Source organism: Falco rusticolus, chromosome 1 (assembly GCF_015220075.1).
Source record: "Falco rusticolus isolate bFalRus1 chromosome 1, bFalRus1.pri, whole genome shotgun sequence".
NCBI classification, from domain to species: domain Eukaryota; kingdom Metazoa; phylum Chordata; class Aves; order Falconiformes; family Falconidae; genus Falco; species Falco rusticolus.
The window spans coordinates 95539836-95554605 of NC_051187.1; the positions used below are offsets into that span (position 1 = coordinate 95539836).

At 37.4% G+C, this 14770-nt stretch overlaps 1 protein-coding gene across 3 annotated transcripts in view; it reads left to right on the top strand.

The window, feature by feature from the left end:
* STIM2 (stromal interaction molecule 2) overlaps positions 1-14770 on the top strand; it is a 73836-nt gene that overhangs the window by 33774 nt on the left and 25292 nt on the right. For all 3 annotated transcript variants that reach the window (XM_037390819.1, XM_037390809.1, XM_037390830.1), the window contains exon 2: positions 4582-4712. In XM_037390819.1, coding sequence (XP_037246716.1) covers positions 4582-4712 — 131 coding nt within the window. The remainder of the gene's footprint in view (positions 1-4581; positions 4713-14770) is intronic.

Genomic DNA, 14770 nt, shown 5'->3' on the forward strand with positions numbered 1-14770 from the left:
TACAGTTTTAAGCTGAGAGTATGTGTTTAGGAAGCTGACAGTTGTATAGTGCTTGCCTTTCCTGTGAGGTTTCCCTTTATCTCAGATGGCTTCTTAGGAATGAGGAATCATAAAACTAGTAGGACATGGTACACTCCTGGATTCATCAGAAAAAGGCAGTCGCAGCAACACTGCGGGCTTCAATAGGACTGCCATATGTTAGCACAAAAAAGTGCTTTTCCCTCTCTGTGAACAGTGAACATTCTCACAGAACAGAAATGATGTGTAGTAGTCAGTCTCCCCAAATAACTCCCAGCCACCAAGTTGTTCCGAGTGAACTAATCTGGAAGCTTAAAGGCATTTAAATTTTAAATTTGGAGGTGTGTATCTGGTTCCGGGTACCTCTGAATATCATAAAGGTTTTTTCTATTGCTATACTCTTAAAAGGGATCTTTGAGACATCAAAAAGACTTAAGGGCTGGGGTGCTTTGGAGACCAGGCTGGGACTGCAGACAGCTGGCTAGGGTCCCTCTGTCACAGGCTTTGGCACAGTCATAGCTTTTATGCTGCAGTGTCCGTATGCAAAAAGCTGTGTGTGTAGGATGGCTAATAATCCTGCAGTTACTCGATCTGTCAGTCCTTTTCACTGTTGCACTCACAACAGTTTAGGGAAACATAAATGCAGGATGGATGAAAGACTGTGAGGTGCATATACACTTTTGCTTTGGAGTGATTTCTAATGGTGTATCCCTAAAATAAATTTCAAGGGCTTGGCTGACATGAATGCTTGAAGGTATGGGTGGAATTAATTTTCCTTACTAGCCTGTGTTGACATTGTCAGTTTGTATGTTTAATTCCTGTTGCCTTCAGGAAATGAGATGGAAAAGGTGTGATTCTAAAGTTTAGGAGAATTTCAAAATGAAGTTTCTCTTGTAGTCTTGCCTTGGTTTAGCCTCACTGAAAAAGAGAGAAAGGTCAGGGGGAGGGGAGGAAGGGGGCAGAAAAGCCCCTAAGTAATAGTAAGTGCTATTTTCCCCTTATCTGTAAATAGAAAGTTTCCTGTAATCCAGATTGGATAACTCTGTACTTGGTTTGTTGTCTAACAGTCTCCTATACGACTGGTTTGTACCTGTGGCTTTGTGCAGCTTCCTGGGCTGATGAAGGCTATTTACTCCTCTTGCCTCAGAGCCAGGAGGCAGTTACCGAGCTCCTCAAGGCAGGAGAAAGGTTTGGTCAAAGGTTCTGCCAAGTTTGTTACGCCATAAATTCGACATCTATTTTTTTTTTTTTAGTAAAAAATTTCTTCCTTATGATGACCAGAAGTTCTGAAACTTCCTCACTTCTAAGCAACGTTAAAAACAGGTCTGTAAAATAACTTCTGCCTGGAGTGGCATATGGTGTGCTTGTATGCCCCTTGTCTACCTCATCCAAACTGTATCTCTCATTTGCTTTGCTAATTCTTCTGTGCTATTTGTTAAAGAAAGGGTCAAACTCTAAGCTATCAGGTTCACTCCCTGAGTGAACTTTTTGGTATCATCTCTGTACTCTTTCCCCTGATGAGGATTTTGAACTAGGTGCATTTATGACAACATACCAGACTAGGACAGAGAAATTGGTTCAGACATGAAATTAAGTCTGTCCTTAAGGTACAGGAGGAGGTTTGGAATCCCCGAACACCTTCAATAGGGTGAACTCAAAGTGAAAAATGAATTATCAACTAGTCCTATGATTTGTTACGGGGCCTCAGGCTTATAGTTGCGGTGCTTACAGTCTCTTGAGACTTTTCCTCTTGGCTTTTTTGTTAGTTAACTGGATGCTTGAGAAGTTTCTAACCATACTTCATATAGTATTAATTTGAATTGTTTCTGCCATGCAAGTAAGACAAAATACTGCATGTTAGAATCTCCTGCAGAGGTAGGTGCAGATGGTTAGATTTCAATCAGCTGTTTTTTTAATCTGGTAGGGCTGCTTCATAGGTATCCTTGGGAAATGCTTTTCATTTATTCTTATGCTGTGGCTTTGTGATTTGTTTTTGTGTTGAGAATGTTCTCTAAAGAGGGGTTGACAAGTGTTGTTAGTCTGGGAATGTTTAATTTTACCATATGAAAATAAGCTTGAAGGTAAATCCGGATTCTGTTTAGAGTGGGTTCATTTTTATTACAGTTGAGATGTGGTGCTACTCCATGTTACTACTTAGTCCCCAAACAAGCAGTTGGAACTCTATCATCTCTTGAGAGAGACATCAAGTGTTCCTGGAGTCAGTGCACGGGACATTTGAAACACAAGCAGCCTGTTTGTTTCTCTCAAGAAAAGCCATAGCTCTTAAAAGTGCTCTTGTGCTAAAATAACCAAAAAGTTACATTTTAAAGATAAATAAGTATTATGATTAAGAAACTGATCAACCTCAGTTTGGAGAAAGTGTGCTCTGAGAAAACCTTTTTGATTTGAAAAACTGGGCTTTCAGCTAAATGAAATGGAAAAACATTTGAGGGGGTGCTTGCAAACTGTGAACATTTCTCTGATATTTTCTTCTATGTAAGAATAGAACTAAGTATAAATTGAAGAAGCTGGGCGTGTTTGAGGGACCTGTTTATCTGTTTTGACAATTATGCTTTCTTCTAACTTAGAAATACAGATCTGGCAGTACAAAGATGGTTCTTCTGATATATGATTGTATTTTAGTGCCACATTCTTTGTTTATGGTTGTTGGAATTTAATTATTAGTAAAATTTTTAGGTGATTGATTGCATTGCAAGAGAAGCCATTCTACAGCAAACACTCTGTTTTACAAGGATAAGTCCTTTTACCTCCTCCAATGATAGTGATTTTTTTCATTGCAAGGCAAAAATCTAAAAGCTGTGTATTGTGAAAATCAAACCTTTTCTAATTAAACAAAGATAGGCAAATGAAATATTTTTTAAATTGTAAAAAAATTACGTGGCTTCACTTTTTTCATGAAATATTAGTTGCATTCCAAAACTGAAAGTTGTTTGTTGTGGCCTGATTTAATGTTTAGTAATTTGTCTCTGATCTAGATGAAGTAGTTCTAAACCCAACCTTTCTCTGTTCTGAGACCGTGTCAGTGAGGTGTCTGGGTTTTCTGTGGGTTTTTTTGTTTGCTTTTTATTTTTTTAATTGATACATGGGCACAGATAACAGGTAACTATTAACTTCTGCATAATAAAACTGGTGGATAAAGTAAGAATGCTTTGACTCATGTTTAGCTGCAGGGATCAGTCCTATTAATGTGCATTTGAGATTCCAGCTATGTTGTGGTTGCTATCTTTGTACTTCTGCTTTGTAGCCTTCTGCAAACTGACTCTTATCCTCTACTGATTATTTTAAAATTTATAATACACAGAAAAGCAGAATCATGCCAATTCAATTGGTATGGAAATACTGAAATAATTTATTTTTCTGTGCAAATGCTGGTTCCTATCAATTTCTATATGCGCATCCTTTTACTTATATAAATGAGCCTTTAATAAGTTCTGTAGTAATATGAAAGCTTAACCCTTTGATAGACTAGAAGAAGCAAAAATTACTCGTATGCTGCCTCAATTTAATTTGCTTTGATGTGATTGAAGTGGAGTGTACCAGTTTAGGGGATCTAGTCAGTGTATTTTTATAATAGCTATTACAAAGGGAATTTACAGTCTTATTAAAGCTGAACTTCCAAAAAATTATTTGTGTGTTCTTCTCCACCTTCTATTCTTTGATGGTGTTCGGTAGGTTGGAATTAATGAAATACCTAGCTATTAGTGCCAAAGTCTGTGAAAGACCGATCTTTAATGACAGTTGGTCATCATGCGTTGTTGAATCTTGGAGCGTTTGGCATGTGCCTTGTGGAAGGGAAAAAACAGAGCTATAACAATGTGATGTGGTAGAAGCAGAGCCATTAGATAAGCATATATTGTGAGCCTTCAGTGATGAATACAAATGAAAATGCTATTTTTGATCTGAAATCTTGTTTCACAGTGACTCTGCTGTTTTTGATCAGAGCATACAGGACTGAGAGATCATGTGTTATTATCAGTTGGATTTTCTTTGTGGTGTGCTTTCTTTTTAGTCCTCCATGAATATTTTGCATCCAGCAGTACTGTCTACTTTAAATTTGATCTGCAGTGTTGTTACCATCCCTTTGTTATCTGTGTATGAAACTATGATTGTAGGACATGACAATTCTTTATCTTCCTGCATTGCTCTCTGTTTAGCCCAGGCTTTCAGAAAGGAGGTTGAAAAATGCAGTGGCTTTATTTGCTATTGCAGTGATATATTACTAAGGGTGGGTGATAGATGAAGAGGTGGAGATAGCAGCTAGAGGGGTGCAAAAAAACCCCCTCACGAGTCAAACTATTTCAATCGAGGCCGCCTTTCTGGATAAAGAGCTGACGACACTCCCCACCCCACCCTGCACTTTTTCTTGACAAGAATTACTATTTTACAGCCAAATTTGACAACTATGACCAGGTGACTGTGTGCAGTGAAATATATGTACACTTACAGAAATTCAAGCCCTTTCTCTTGCTTGGAAGCTTTATATTTTAGTGTGACAGTAGCTAATATTTCTGGGCTTTTTTTGTGTGTTCCCCCTGCCTCTAGATCCCTGCAGTTCACTCAGCCCACCGTGCTTTACTGAGGAGGACCGGTTCAGCCTAGAAGCTCTCCGCATGATCCATAAGCAAATGGATGATGACAAAGATGGTGGTATTGAAGTAGATGAAAGTGACGAGGTAGGAGTGAAAAGCCTTCACTTGTGCATATTTAAATCTGTCTTTTCTTTTTTCTCCCTGTTTTATATAGCTGCTTTTTATGTTCTAGCTGTTGAGTAGTTGTTGCTGTTTTTCTTAATTCAGCCCTTCCCACAGCCAAATGTGTAAGGAAAGTCCAACTTCTAGAATTGTCTGAAATGGGATATTATTGTCCATTGTTCTAGCCTAAAGGAAAGTTTTATATGACTATGTATAAAAGCTGTTATTTCTGTGATTAGTGTAAGAGGTAGGCAAATGGTGTTGGTTTAACTTGCATTGAGGCAACTAAGAGTCGGACTTGGTATGATCTGCCACCTGGCATGTCAGTTTCTTTGCTCCAAGCTTTTCTTGCTTAAGGTATCACTGACCTTTTCTATTTACCTTAGATCTGTTCCAGGCACTTCACAGTGCAAAACAATACCCGTTACAGCAGTCTAGAAAGTTTTTTTCTGTGTTTTTGCTTACATTTTACAGACAAGTAGTAAATGTCTGCTGTAGGTTAATGGTAAATTAAGTCCTATGAAGTAAGGAAAATTATTCAGACTTGCCTCAAGTTTTTGGTGAGTGTGCTCAAATGGGTTTGGTAGGCAGGCTCCTGGTGGTCCTGGTAAAGGACTTGCCCTTACACTTATTCAACTTTACTATCAGGATTCTCAGATCACTGGGTAGGAATAGAAATATCGATGCAGTTTCATTGTTACTGCTGCTTTTGCTTTCTGGCAGTTGTCAGGTACAGACTTGAGAAAGGGAGTGAAGATGTCCCCTCATCTCCTGTCCCCTAAAAATGAGGGTATTGCTATGTGGTTCTGAAGCCCATTCTCACTGGAGGTGAGTGGGAGAGGAATCTAGCCCTGATTTCTCTTCCCTTTTTGGTAACATCTCAGGGAAGATTGCTCTCCGTAAGTTGTGAATTATCATTGTCAAGTTTAATTTGATGCTACTTACTTTTTCTGTGTGACTGTGCACAAGTAGCATCAACAGTGATCGATGCTTGGTTGATGTGAATTTTCTGAAAGAATACAGTACAGTGGAGGGAATGGTCCAGAATAAAATAATGTACCTTTTAACTTTGGAGGAAAAAAGAAAAAATCTGCTCTGTACCTTAGGGAGTGTCATGGCGAGGTAGTTCAGGCACTCGAAATAGTCTAGCACTGTTGCTGCAGAATGTTTAGTTATTTTCACTAATGTTTGGGAGTGTACAATCCAGTCTGCAAACTGAAACAGAAGTATGAGTGTGAGCTTCCTGAGGAGCTTCTCAGCACTGTGTGGTACTCTTGACATTGTGCTGCATTTGCTATACCTGAAAGTTAAGAAAGTTAAAAGAAAATACTGAAATATTTATACATTGGAAGCTTTTCATTAGTGTTCAAAAGATCTGTCTTAGCTTCCAGTGGACCATTTTTATGTTTGACCTTAAGTTTCTTCCTGTTCCAGAGGAATGTCAAGATAAACTCAAGCAACAGAAGCTACTTTTAAACTCTGTTAAAATGACTGAAATAAAAACACTGTTCATGAGGGTGGTTGTTGTAGCTGGGGTAATGAGAGATGAATGAAACTGTATATTCAAACTATTTGCTGTACATATTGAAGAAATATTTAATACCCCCTAAACGAGCTCTTTTCTACGTACAGTTTGCATGCAAATCAATGATGAATATGTATTTGCATAGAGTGCTTTCTTGTAAGACATTAAAAGCAAACCCGAAATTAATGAGAAATGCGGTTTAATTGCAAGTTCAACTACTAATTTATATGCTCTTGTTGTAGCACTTACTGGATCTTTACTATAATCTTGACAGATCTGACACTATAACAACATAGTTACCTGATTACAGTAGGTCTGAATATATGCTAAAAATGTTGTCCTAATATGCACTATTTAAAAACCAGACTTGTGGTTTTTGTTCTGTCACAGTGGGTAATATTGCTTGTTTTGAATAAGAATGAGGACTGATAATTAAAAAAACTTGAGAAGTAAAGCTTAATGAAATACAGGGTTTTTACTTAACAGCAGGGTAATGGATTTCCTGTTTCATGCTGCATGGTTTTTGCTTGCAAGACTCCTGGAAGAGCAGTGTATTAGGTATGTTGATTAGATATTCATCGGCTTTTTATTTGGCAGGAAAAAATGTGACAAAGTACAGTAAGTTTCTGCTGTTTTACCAGCACTAAAACAGTGTTACAAATTCCAAGTGTATATTTACACCAAGGAAGTAAGTTCTTGTAAAGAAGTTATTTTGAGAGGGGAAGGTAACAAGAGCTGAAGATGTTGAAGTATTTATTTTAACTATTCTAATTTGCTAATCCAGTTGAGAACTTTCAACAGTGATTCCAGACATTTCATCTGCATGCTATTACTTTTCCTAATGTTACTCATGCCCGGTTTTATGTTGTAGTTTGTTTTTCCTCTGTAAAATGAAGTCTCATGTAGAAACTCCTTCTCTACAGAAGGATCTTTGAGGATATAAGAAAATCTGAACTGTTATAAGAAACTTTATTTCGTATAAATTGTCTGATACTGAAAACAGTTTTGAACTACCTTGTGTGGACTGGGAAGAAGCTTGTATTTGACCTTGATGAAATTGATGTAGGGAAACCTGATCTGAATTTTTAGCATGGGATTTATTAGTCATTAAGACACATGAGGGTTTTGTTGAAGTCTTCTGAGGAGGATAGAGGGGCTCTAGTTTGAGCATGGACTGGTTAGATGGTGTTTTCCTTATTCTTTCACCTGTTACCTAATTTAGACTGGGTGGTATAACTTAAGAGATGTATAAAGATGAAAAACTTGAACTTTTAAATTCACTACAATATACTTTTTCTGGTTCTAGTTATTACAAAATACTTACAAAAGAAGAGCTTTAGCTACTCATGTTAGAAATGTTTTTGCGTTCAGGTTTCACATAACTTTCTAATACTTGCCCTGAATTTTCAGTGTAGAATTATGTACTTCAAAACAAGAAGTACAGCTTGAAAAAAACCCAATGGTTAAGATAATAAATTCATGGCTTACTTAAAAGTATGCTTTACTGTGCAGTTACTGATTTCTGTGAAGTAGGCTATCATGGTGTGAAAACCAGAGAATATGGTACATCAGACAAGAAGAAAAAGGATGGATGTGGAAAAAGATTATGCTTATCATTGGGGCAGGCTAATATGATTTTTTTTTAAATCAAATCTAGTTCTTGCTATTATTCTTTCTTATTAACATACGAAAGATTGGAATTGTTTAAACTGGTTTAAAGAAGGGGGGCTGTAAAAGGGTAAAGGGAGGAATGTATTACTAATTGAGGTTTTAGTCATGTGTTGTGGGAGGCTATCTGCCTCAGGAAGCATCTGTTGCACGTGTACATGATTTTGTTTCAATGATGAAAAGACACAATCAGTATGACAGACTTATCTGTTCACTATTAACATAGGTTTTTCCTGTTTCCAAAGAACCTGTATGTGTAGATCCTACATCAAGTCATTTCCTCAAGGAATCTCTCTGTAGAAATAAATAAGTTGATGTTTTTGAAATACTAGTATCTTAACAGTGTGTCTACTGTCACACAAAGCTAATGGCACAATTACAGCTTTGTGTGGGATCTTTGGATAGATCAACTTAATAATCTTGATGTTTTGTTTGAGTTTATAAGTGCACTTAAATAATTACTTAATGAAAATCCCAACCCAAGAAACCCTCCCACAAAACCACCAGAAAAGGAAAAAAACACTGTGGAGAGGAAGAGAGTGCAGCATCGAAAGTACGAAACGATCAGAGAATGGTGTTTAACAGTATAGTCAAAGAAGTTGGAAAATCAGGGGTGAGAATGCAGAAGTGCCTGACTTAAAGTGTTGTCTGGAGGCAAGAATCAAAAAGAATCTAGTGGCCTAAACCAGGGAGTATTATTGTCTTCTGTGTAGTGTTTAAAGCAGAAAAAGTAGCTAGTATGGTCTGATGAGGAATAAATAGTAATATAGCACTTTGGCTATGGTAAATTTGATGGGCAGAATATTTGACAGCCCAAGATCTTCCTCCGAAGTGACTGTTTCTGGACGGATGGGCCCTGTGAAGCTGTTGTTTGAGGGCTTGAGGTTGTTATTTGCATCTTGGATGCGAATAAACTGACAGAGGTGGAACAAACCTACGTCTAGAGAGAGTATGCTGTGTTTTTTGAGAGAAGAGGAAGGAGTGGACTCTAAAAAGGAAAAAAAAGTTGAAGCATCCAGAAGGAAACAAAAATGGAGAAGATATGGAGGTCAAATGTAAACAACTCAGTTAAAAATAATTTATAGAACTGAGGTGAATTCAGAAATGTATGCTTCAGTATACCCTCTCTTTAGTGCTAATTTGTGATTAAAAGTTTCATAATAAAGGAGAACCAGTTCATGTTCTTATTACTTATTTTTATTACGTAGTTTGCTAATCATATTCTTGGTTGTTTGTTTCCTTTCTTTTAGCATTTGAAATGGTACATGCATCTACACATCACAATCTATTTTACAAGCTTGCTAAATTAAAATATTCCACACTAATATTTATATTTTGGGATAATCTGGAGAGATAAAATTTAATATAACTTTTCAATGTGAAATTATTTTCTGTATTACTGCTGAAATACAGCTAACTATTTGATTTGTATAAGATGAGTTGGTGAAAGAAGTCGGTGGTTATCTTTGTTCTTTAATTCCTTAAGAGATATTTAATAAATGAATAAAACATGATTTATTAGTTTGGACCAGAGACCTATTTGTTTTGGTAATCTGTTCTGGACAGTGGTGAGTACAAAATACTTCAGGCAAAATCGCAAGAAATTCCATGACAGGAAATCCTGAAGAATAGAGGCCAAGATAGTGTGGTGCTGGCATTTTAAGTGTGTGTATTTTGGATATTAGAAGCCTAAAGTGTGAGGTGAAAAAACACTTTCAGAATTTAACGTTAAACTTGAGATGACTTAAGTGAAGTGCCCTTCTGTATTCTTGGGACAAAAGCAAATTTATGCCAGAACGTCTCTTCCTTTCAATTGTTGCATCTTGGAGGGAGTGAAGATTTTTGGGGAGGGGGGAAGTACAGCTGTGTATGGAACAGATGTTAAAAAAAAAACAAACAATGGATGACAGTTCAAAAGCTTAATCTCCCTTCTTCTTTTGTGCATCTTGGAACCTCATTAAACTTCAGGAGCCTACCCCAGGTGTTAGGTTTTTAGTTGGTTCTGCTATAAGGCTGAGCTCTTGCTTGATTTTGTTGTCTGGAATTATACACTCAGCAAGGTGTTAGATGTCCTTTAAAGTTCCCTTACTATTCTGGTTTAGTCCTTATTTTGTATCATAAAGGTCCTTAAACTGGTGTTCATATTTATGTAAACTACGTAATACTTCATTGTCAGCTGGTTAGGCAAAAATCTGCATGGTTGAGAAATACCTGCTGCAGTGGTTCAGAAACTGAAAACGTTACAACTGTTTTCTGTAGTACTGGGATGGCTCCTCAGTGTGTTTTGTATACCTCACTGTGCAAGAGCATTCTGTTACAAATGTTGATCTTTCAAAGACATATTTTGAGCTTCCTAACCAACATAGCAAACCTTTTCCAAAGCTATTGGGTTACTTGGATCCCCATAGTTTGTCTAGATCTGTTAATAGAGGTCTTTTTTTGCATGGCATTTTATCATTTAACTGCTGATGTATTTGCCCCCAGGCAGTATGCCTTCTAGCCTTCTCGAGCTTTGTAAGCAACTCTGGACATGTCTACATAGTCTGTGTTTTCAGAGCAGGATAGGTAGGAGCCCTGTCTTGTCTGAAGACCTTGCGACCATGTTAGTTTGTGGCTGTGCCTGTGCAGTGAAGTCCTGTAGAGAGGCAGCCTGTGTTTCATAGGCACCGTTGCATGGAAACCTATTCCAACGTGATTTGGATCAGACCTACCTCATGCCTTGCCTCCTTGGAGGTATTTAAGCTAATATGTAGCTGTCTGCACCCGTTTATGTAGCACTGCAGGCATTTAGTTCTGCTACAATGAAATGCCCCCTTGGAAATTCTATCTTGGCCGTTAAGAGATTGCAAAGTTTACTTTGCAGTAGAATAGCTACAATATTGTTTTGAGCTTTTTTCCATAATCTTTTTTTCAAAACAATTGGTAGGTTACTTAAGATATCCTTGGTAACACTTTCATGGCTATAGCCTGCGTTTTCCCAGTAATGTTTTTATTATGCTTAAATATATTTTCTTATTTTACTGTGTAACATCTTTAGAAACTGTCTCTGTAGGGTAGGCGGTTGTGAACGCGGAGTACCTGAATCGTAGTATGTTGACTTTTAAAAACATAGTTGCCACTGTAACTTGTAAGTCTGACATTCTAATACTGCAACAAGTCTGGTAGCAGTGGATGGGAGGGAACGTACTAAAAGGTTGTGTGACGGTGACTAGCTGTATCTGAAGGTAGTAGTATGGGAAAACTGAAACTGTAACTTCTGCAGGTTTTCTTTTGAAGGAATAAAACTGAAGGAAATAACACTGTTTAAGGAATTAAACATGTTAGATATAAATTAAAATAGATGCTCAAGGAAGACAGTAATGCTTAGCCAGGAGATGTCACCAATTGCTCCTAAAGTAAACTTGTCAGTTAGAGGGTCTATTTTTAAGTTGGTGAAACTGAAAATCATAAACTTGAGCCTTTACCCAGAACAAAATACAAACATAGCACGAGTACTTCCATTCTGCAGTTAGTGAGTGTGGTTAATTGTCCTCTTCCACTGCCATTTGTGAAAGTGTGCAGTTGTTCATTTGCTCTTCAAGGAGCAAGTATGTCTTGTAACTTCCATACTTTAACATATTTTAACTTTTTGTATTCTTGCATGTAGTTTTAGTTTTTAAGTGCTATCTTCATGTCAAACCAGTATTGGATTTTGCTCTGCCTTTTTTTCCTCCTTTTGGAAGGGTTGGATTTTTGTTGTTGTTTCATGTTAGATTTTGATTAAGAGTTGACTGGATTTTGGTGGATGTTACAGCTAAAGACTTTCTGAAGAGGAGGGAAGGTTGTGGTGTATGTGACCTTGTAACTCTTTTCCAAGGTTCTACAAGTCTTGTCCTTTCCAGGGAGGAGAAAGTTTTCTCTCCACCTATTACACTGCTTAACCTTGGCCTTTGTGATGTGAATTTTTATAGAGGCACAGTTGTTATGGTACTTTTGACTTGAAACTGGAGTTTTGATCTCTAGGTGTGGTGGTTTTTTACTCTTTCCTTGTTTTTGGAGTAACTACTTTTAAAAGTGATCCCCCCCCCCCCCCCCCCCTTATTTCACACAGATTTTTTTTAGTTAAGTTATCTACTGCTTGCTTGGTTTCAACTTTGTAGTCTTATAAAGCCATCTCCCTCTTGATTAATTATGTTGGCTAAGATAATCCTTAGATGTTTTTTGTTAGAGCTTATTCTTTTAACCTCCCTATTTAGAGTTATTTTTCTAACCTTTTCTTTGTGTACTTAATGACCAGGGCAACAGAAGAGAGATTAGCTGCTACCACAAGGAACAGAAAAATCCTCTCTTTTTACCAGAGTTGTTCTGTTTTTGTGGCTTTCTTTAATTTTTTTATGGCTTGCTTTAATTTAGGATGCAATTACTTAAAGGAAAATTTCCGTATTAGGCCAGTTTTGAAACAAAGATCTTTTAAGCGAAAGAAAGATGTTTGATGATATCATGTATCTCTTAATTAGCAAATGCATTCATTCTTTGAAACATGATGGCCTCTTTCTAGCTATACACACTGTAACTTTACCATTGTGACCATCTGGTGTAAGAGAACCTTGTTGAGGGAGGAAGTCATTGTGGTTATTCTTAGAGGGTATGGGAGCATTATAGGTGGGACTGAACAGAAGAGTGGCTCTTTTCTTGAAGAAATTATCATAAATGCATAATCCTTCCCTTTAAGGAGTAACTGCATATTGATTGCTAAATGCGAACTGCTTACAAGTTTGTGCATCGATGATCCCTTTTTTTAAAGAGGGACTTAGTCAAATATTCTAAACATTTTCTCATTATAAACCAGATCTTTTTCCACTGTCATCCTCATCGCCTGGGAAATCTTGTCCTTCAAGCTTGGATTTGTTTTCTGTGTTTGTGATGAGATTTGAGACCGGGCTTTTCGGTTTTTTCCTCTCCACTTGTTAGCATAGCCGTTTGTGTTCGGCGGTGTGTTGGGAACGTAAATTCATACAGTAACTACTTTTGCTCCCTCTGCCGGCTGCATAGCAGAATGACATGAAATTCTGCACGTTTGCCATAAACTGTTGTTGGCATTGCTTATCTTGGGTGCCAAGGCAACCTATCTGTCCCATTTTTTAAATCGGAATGCTTTCCTGTAGTACTTTGGGGTGAGATGTAGCTTTTCTGTTTATCAGTTGGCATCTTCCTTCTCTTCTGTATTCCTAACCCTGCATATAGGTATTGTTAACAGCAATTCAGACTTCCTTTGATGGCACCTGTAGCTGTTCAAATATTCTTGTCCTAAGGTGTTTTACAACCTCTGCTGACAACTAGCAGTAATGATAGAAGCAAGTTTTTCATGAACAAAACTGATCCGATATATGATTTTAGCTGAGGAGATGCAAATATGCTTAAACATTTACATAACAGCGTATATTCCATTGCTCCTCTTGAGAAACTTGATTGGCCTACAACGTTTGTTTTTACAGTTTTCCATGCCTGACATTTGGAGGCTCCAAGGGCAGTGCATCACCAGTCACTAGAAAGCTGAAGTGTTAGTGTGTACCTTAACCCCTCTATGAAGGGAGATAGTTTTTACAGGGAAGGAGCTATAATGTATTTTTTGCTGTCTTTTTAGTAAGTTTTTCACAAGTTTCCAAAAGACATGTTGGGGATGGTAGTTGATGGTAGGTCCTTGCACTCTGAAGGGAAGAGATGAGGTGGGCAAACATCAGTTCTTTCCAGCTTCAGCTGTGATACTGTACTTTAATCTGGAAAGCTTAGAGACATTAGTGAATAAGAAGATTGTTTTGTTTTGATTTCTTATTGTTTGATTTCTTTTCTTCAGTTTACCCTTTAATAAACATGGAGGAGGAACAAATAGGATAATCATCCTTTGATTGCACTTGTATGTTAGCCGTGGAAATTGCCAGCTTCATGGTAGTTGTGCCAGTTTGGGAAGAACTCAGAGTTTGCACTTGGACTACAGAGTATGCTACAGATATTTTTACATTTGCATATTGTTACAGCAATCAGTCCTTCCCTGTGCTTACCACGCTCTTTTACAGTTGCTGGTCTGTCGTGTTTCAGAACTTGCGTAATTGCCTCTGCCCCAGCAGGCTGCTGTTTTCAATTGTTCTTACATACTTCATAAATTTCTGCTATATTTCTCATGTATATACATGTGTGTATGTGTATATATCCGTATTTATGTGTTATAAACATAGGAAAGAGGAGGTAGAATTCTTGTGCAGTTTGTATGAGCTAAATAGAACTATTTTAGGAATCAAAAGGCTTTAGAAAGCTAATGTCTGATAACCAAAAAAAGTTTTGAAGTGGTAGATGAATGAAAGAGAGTTTGCATCCAGTCTGTATTTGGAACCAAAAGACATGCATAGCTTTATGATTGGATTAGGGAAGGTGACTAGTATTTTATCCCAAGTTTATCAGTTAGAGGAGAAAACTTGAATCCTTTCCCATATTTTTAGATTCCCTTATTGATAAGAATGAAGTTTTTAATAAGAGGAAATTGTTGTTAGTCCTTTCTTGCATATTTCAGCTATCATACGCTACCTCTTTTTATTAAGAGTTAGTATTATGTTTTAACATCAACTACTTTTCAGTCTGTCCTGCAGTTTCTTGAATGACGTAATCTCTAGATTTGTTAGAAATGGTGCCTGTGTGGGAAGCTCTGCAGATAAATTATTACCAGGGCTAAATTCAAAGAAGTGGGGCCTTCTGCAGTGCATCGCTAGCTTAGCCTTCCTCCTACCCTCTGCTTGAAGTGGTGATGAAATCAGACCAGTCACATAAAAAACTGGGTTTTTGCATTAGCTGTTGTGACTGTCTGTAGGTGGTTTTG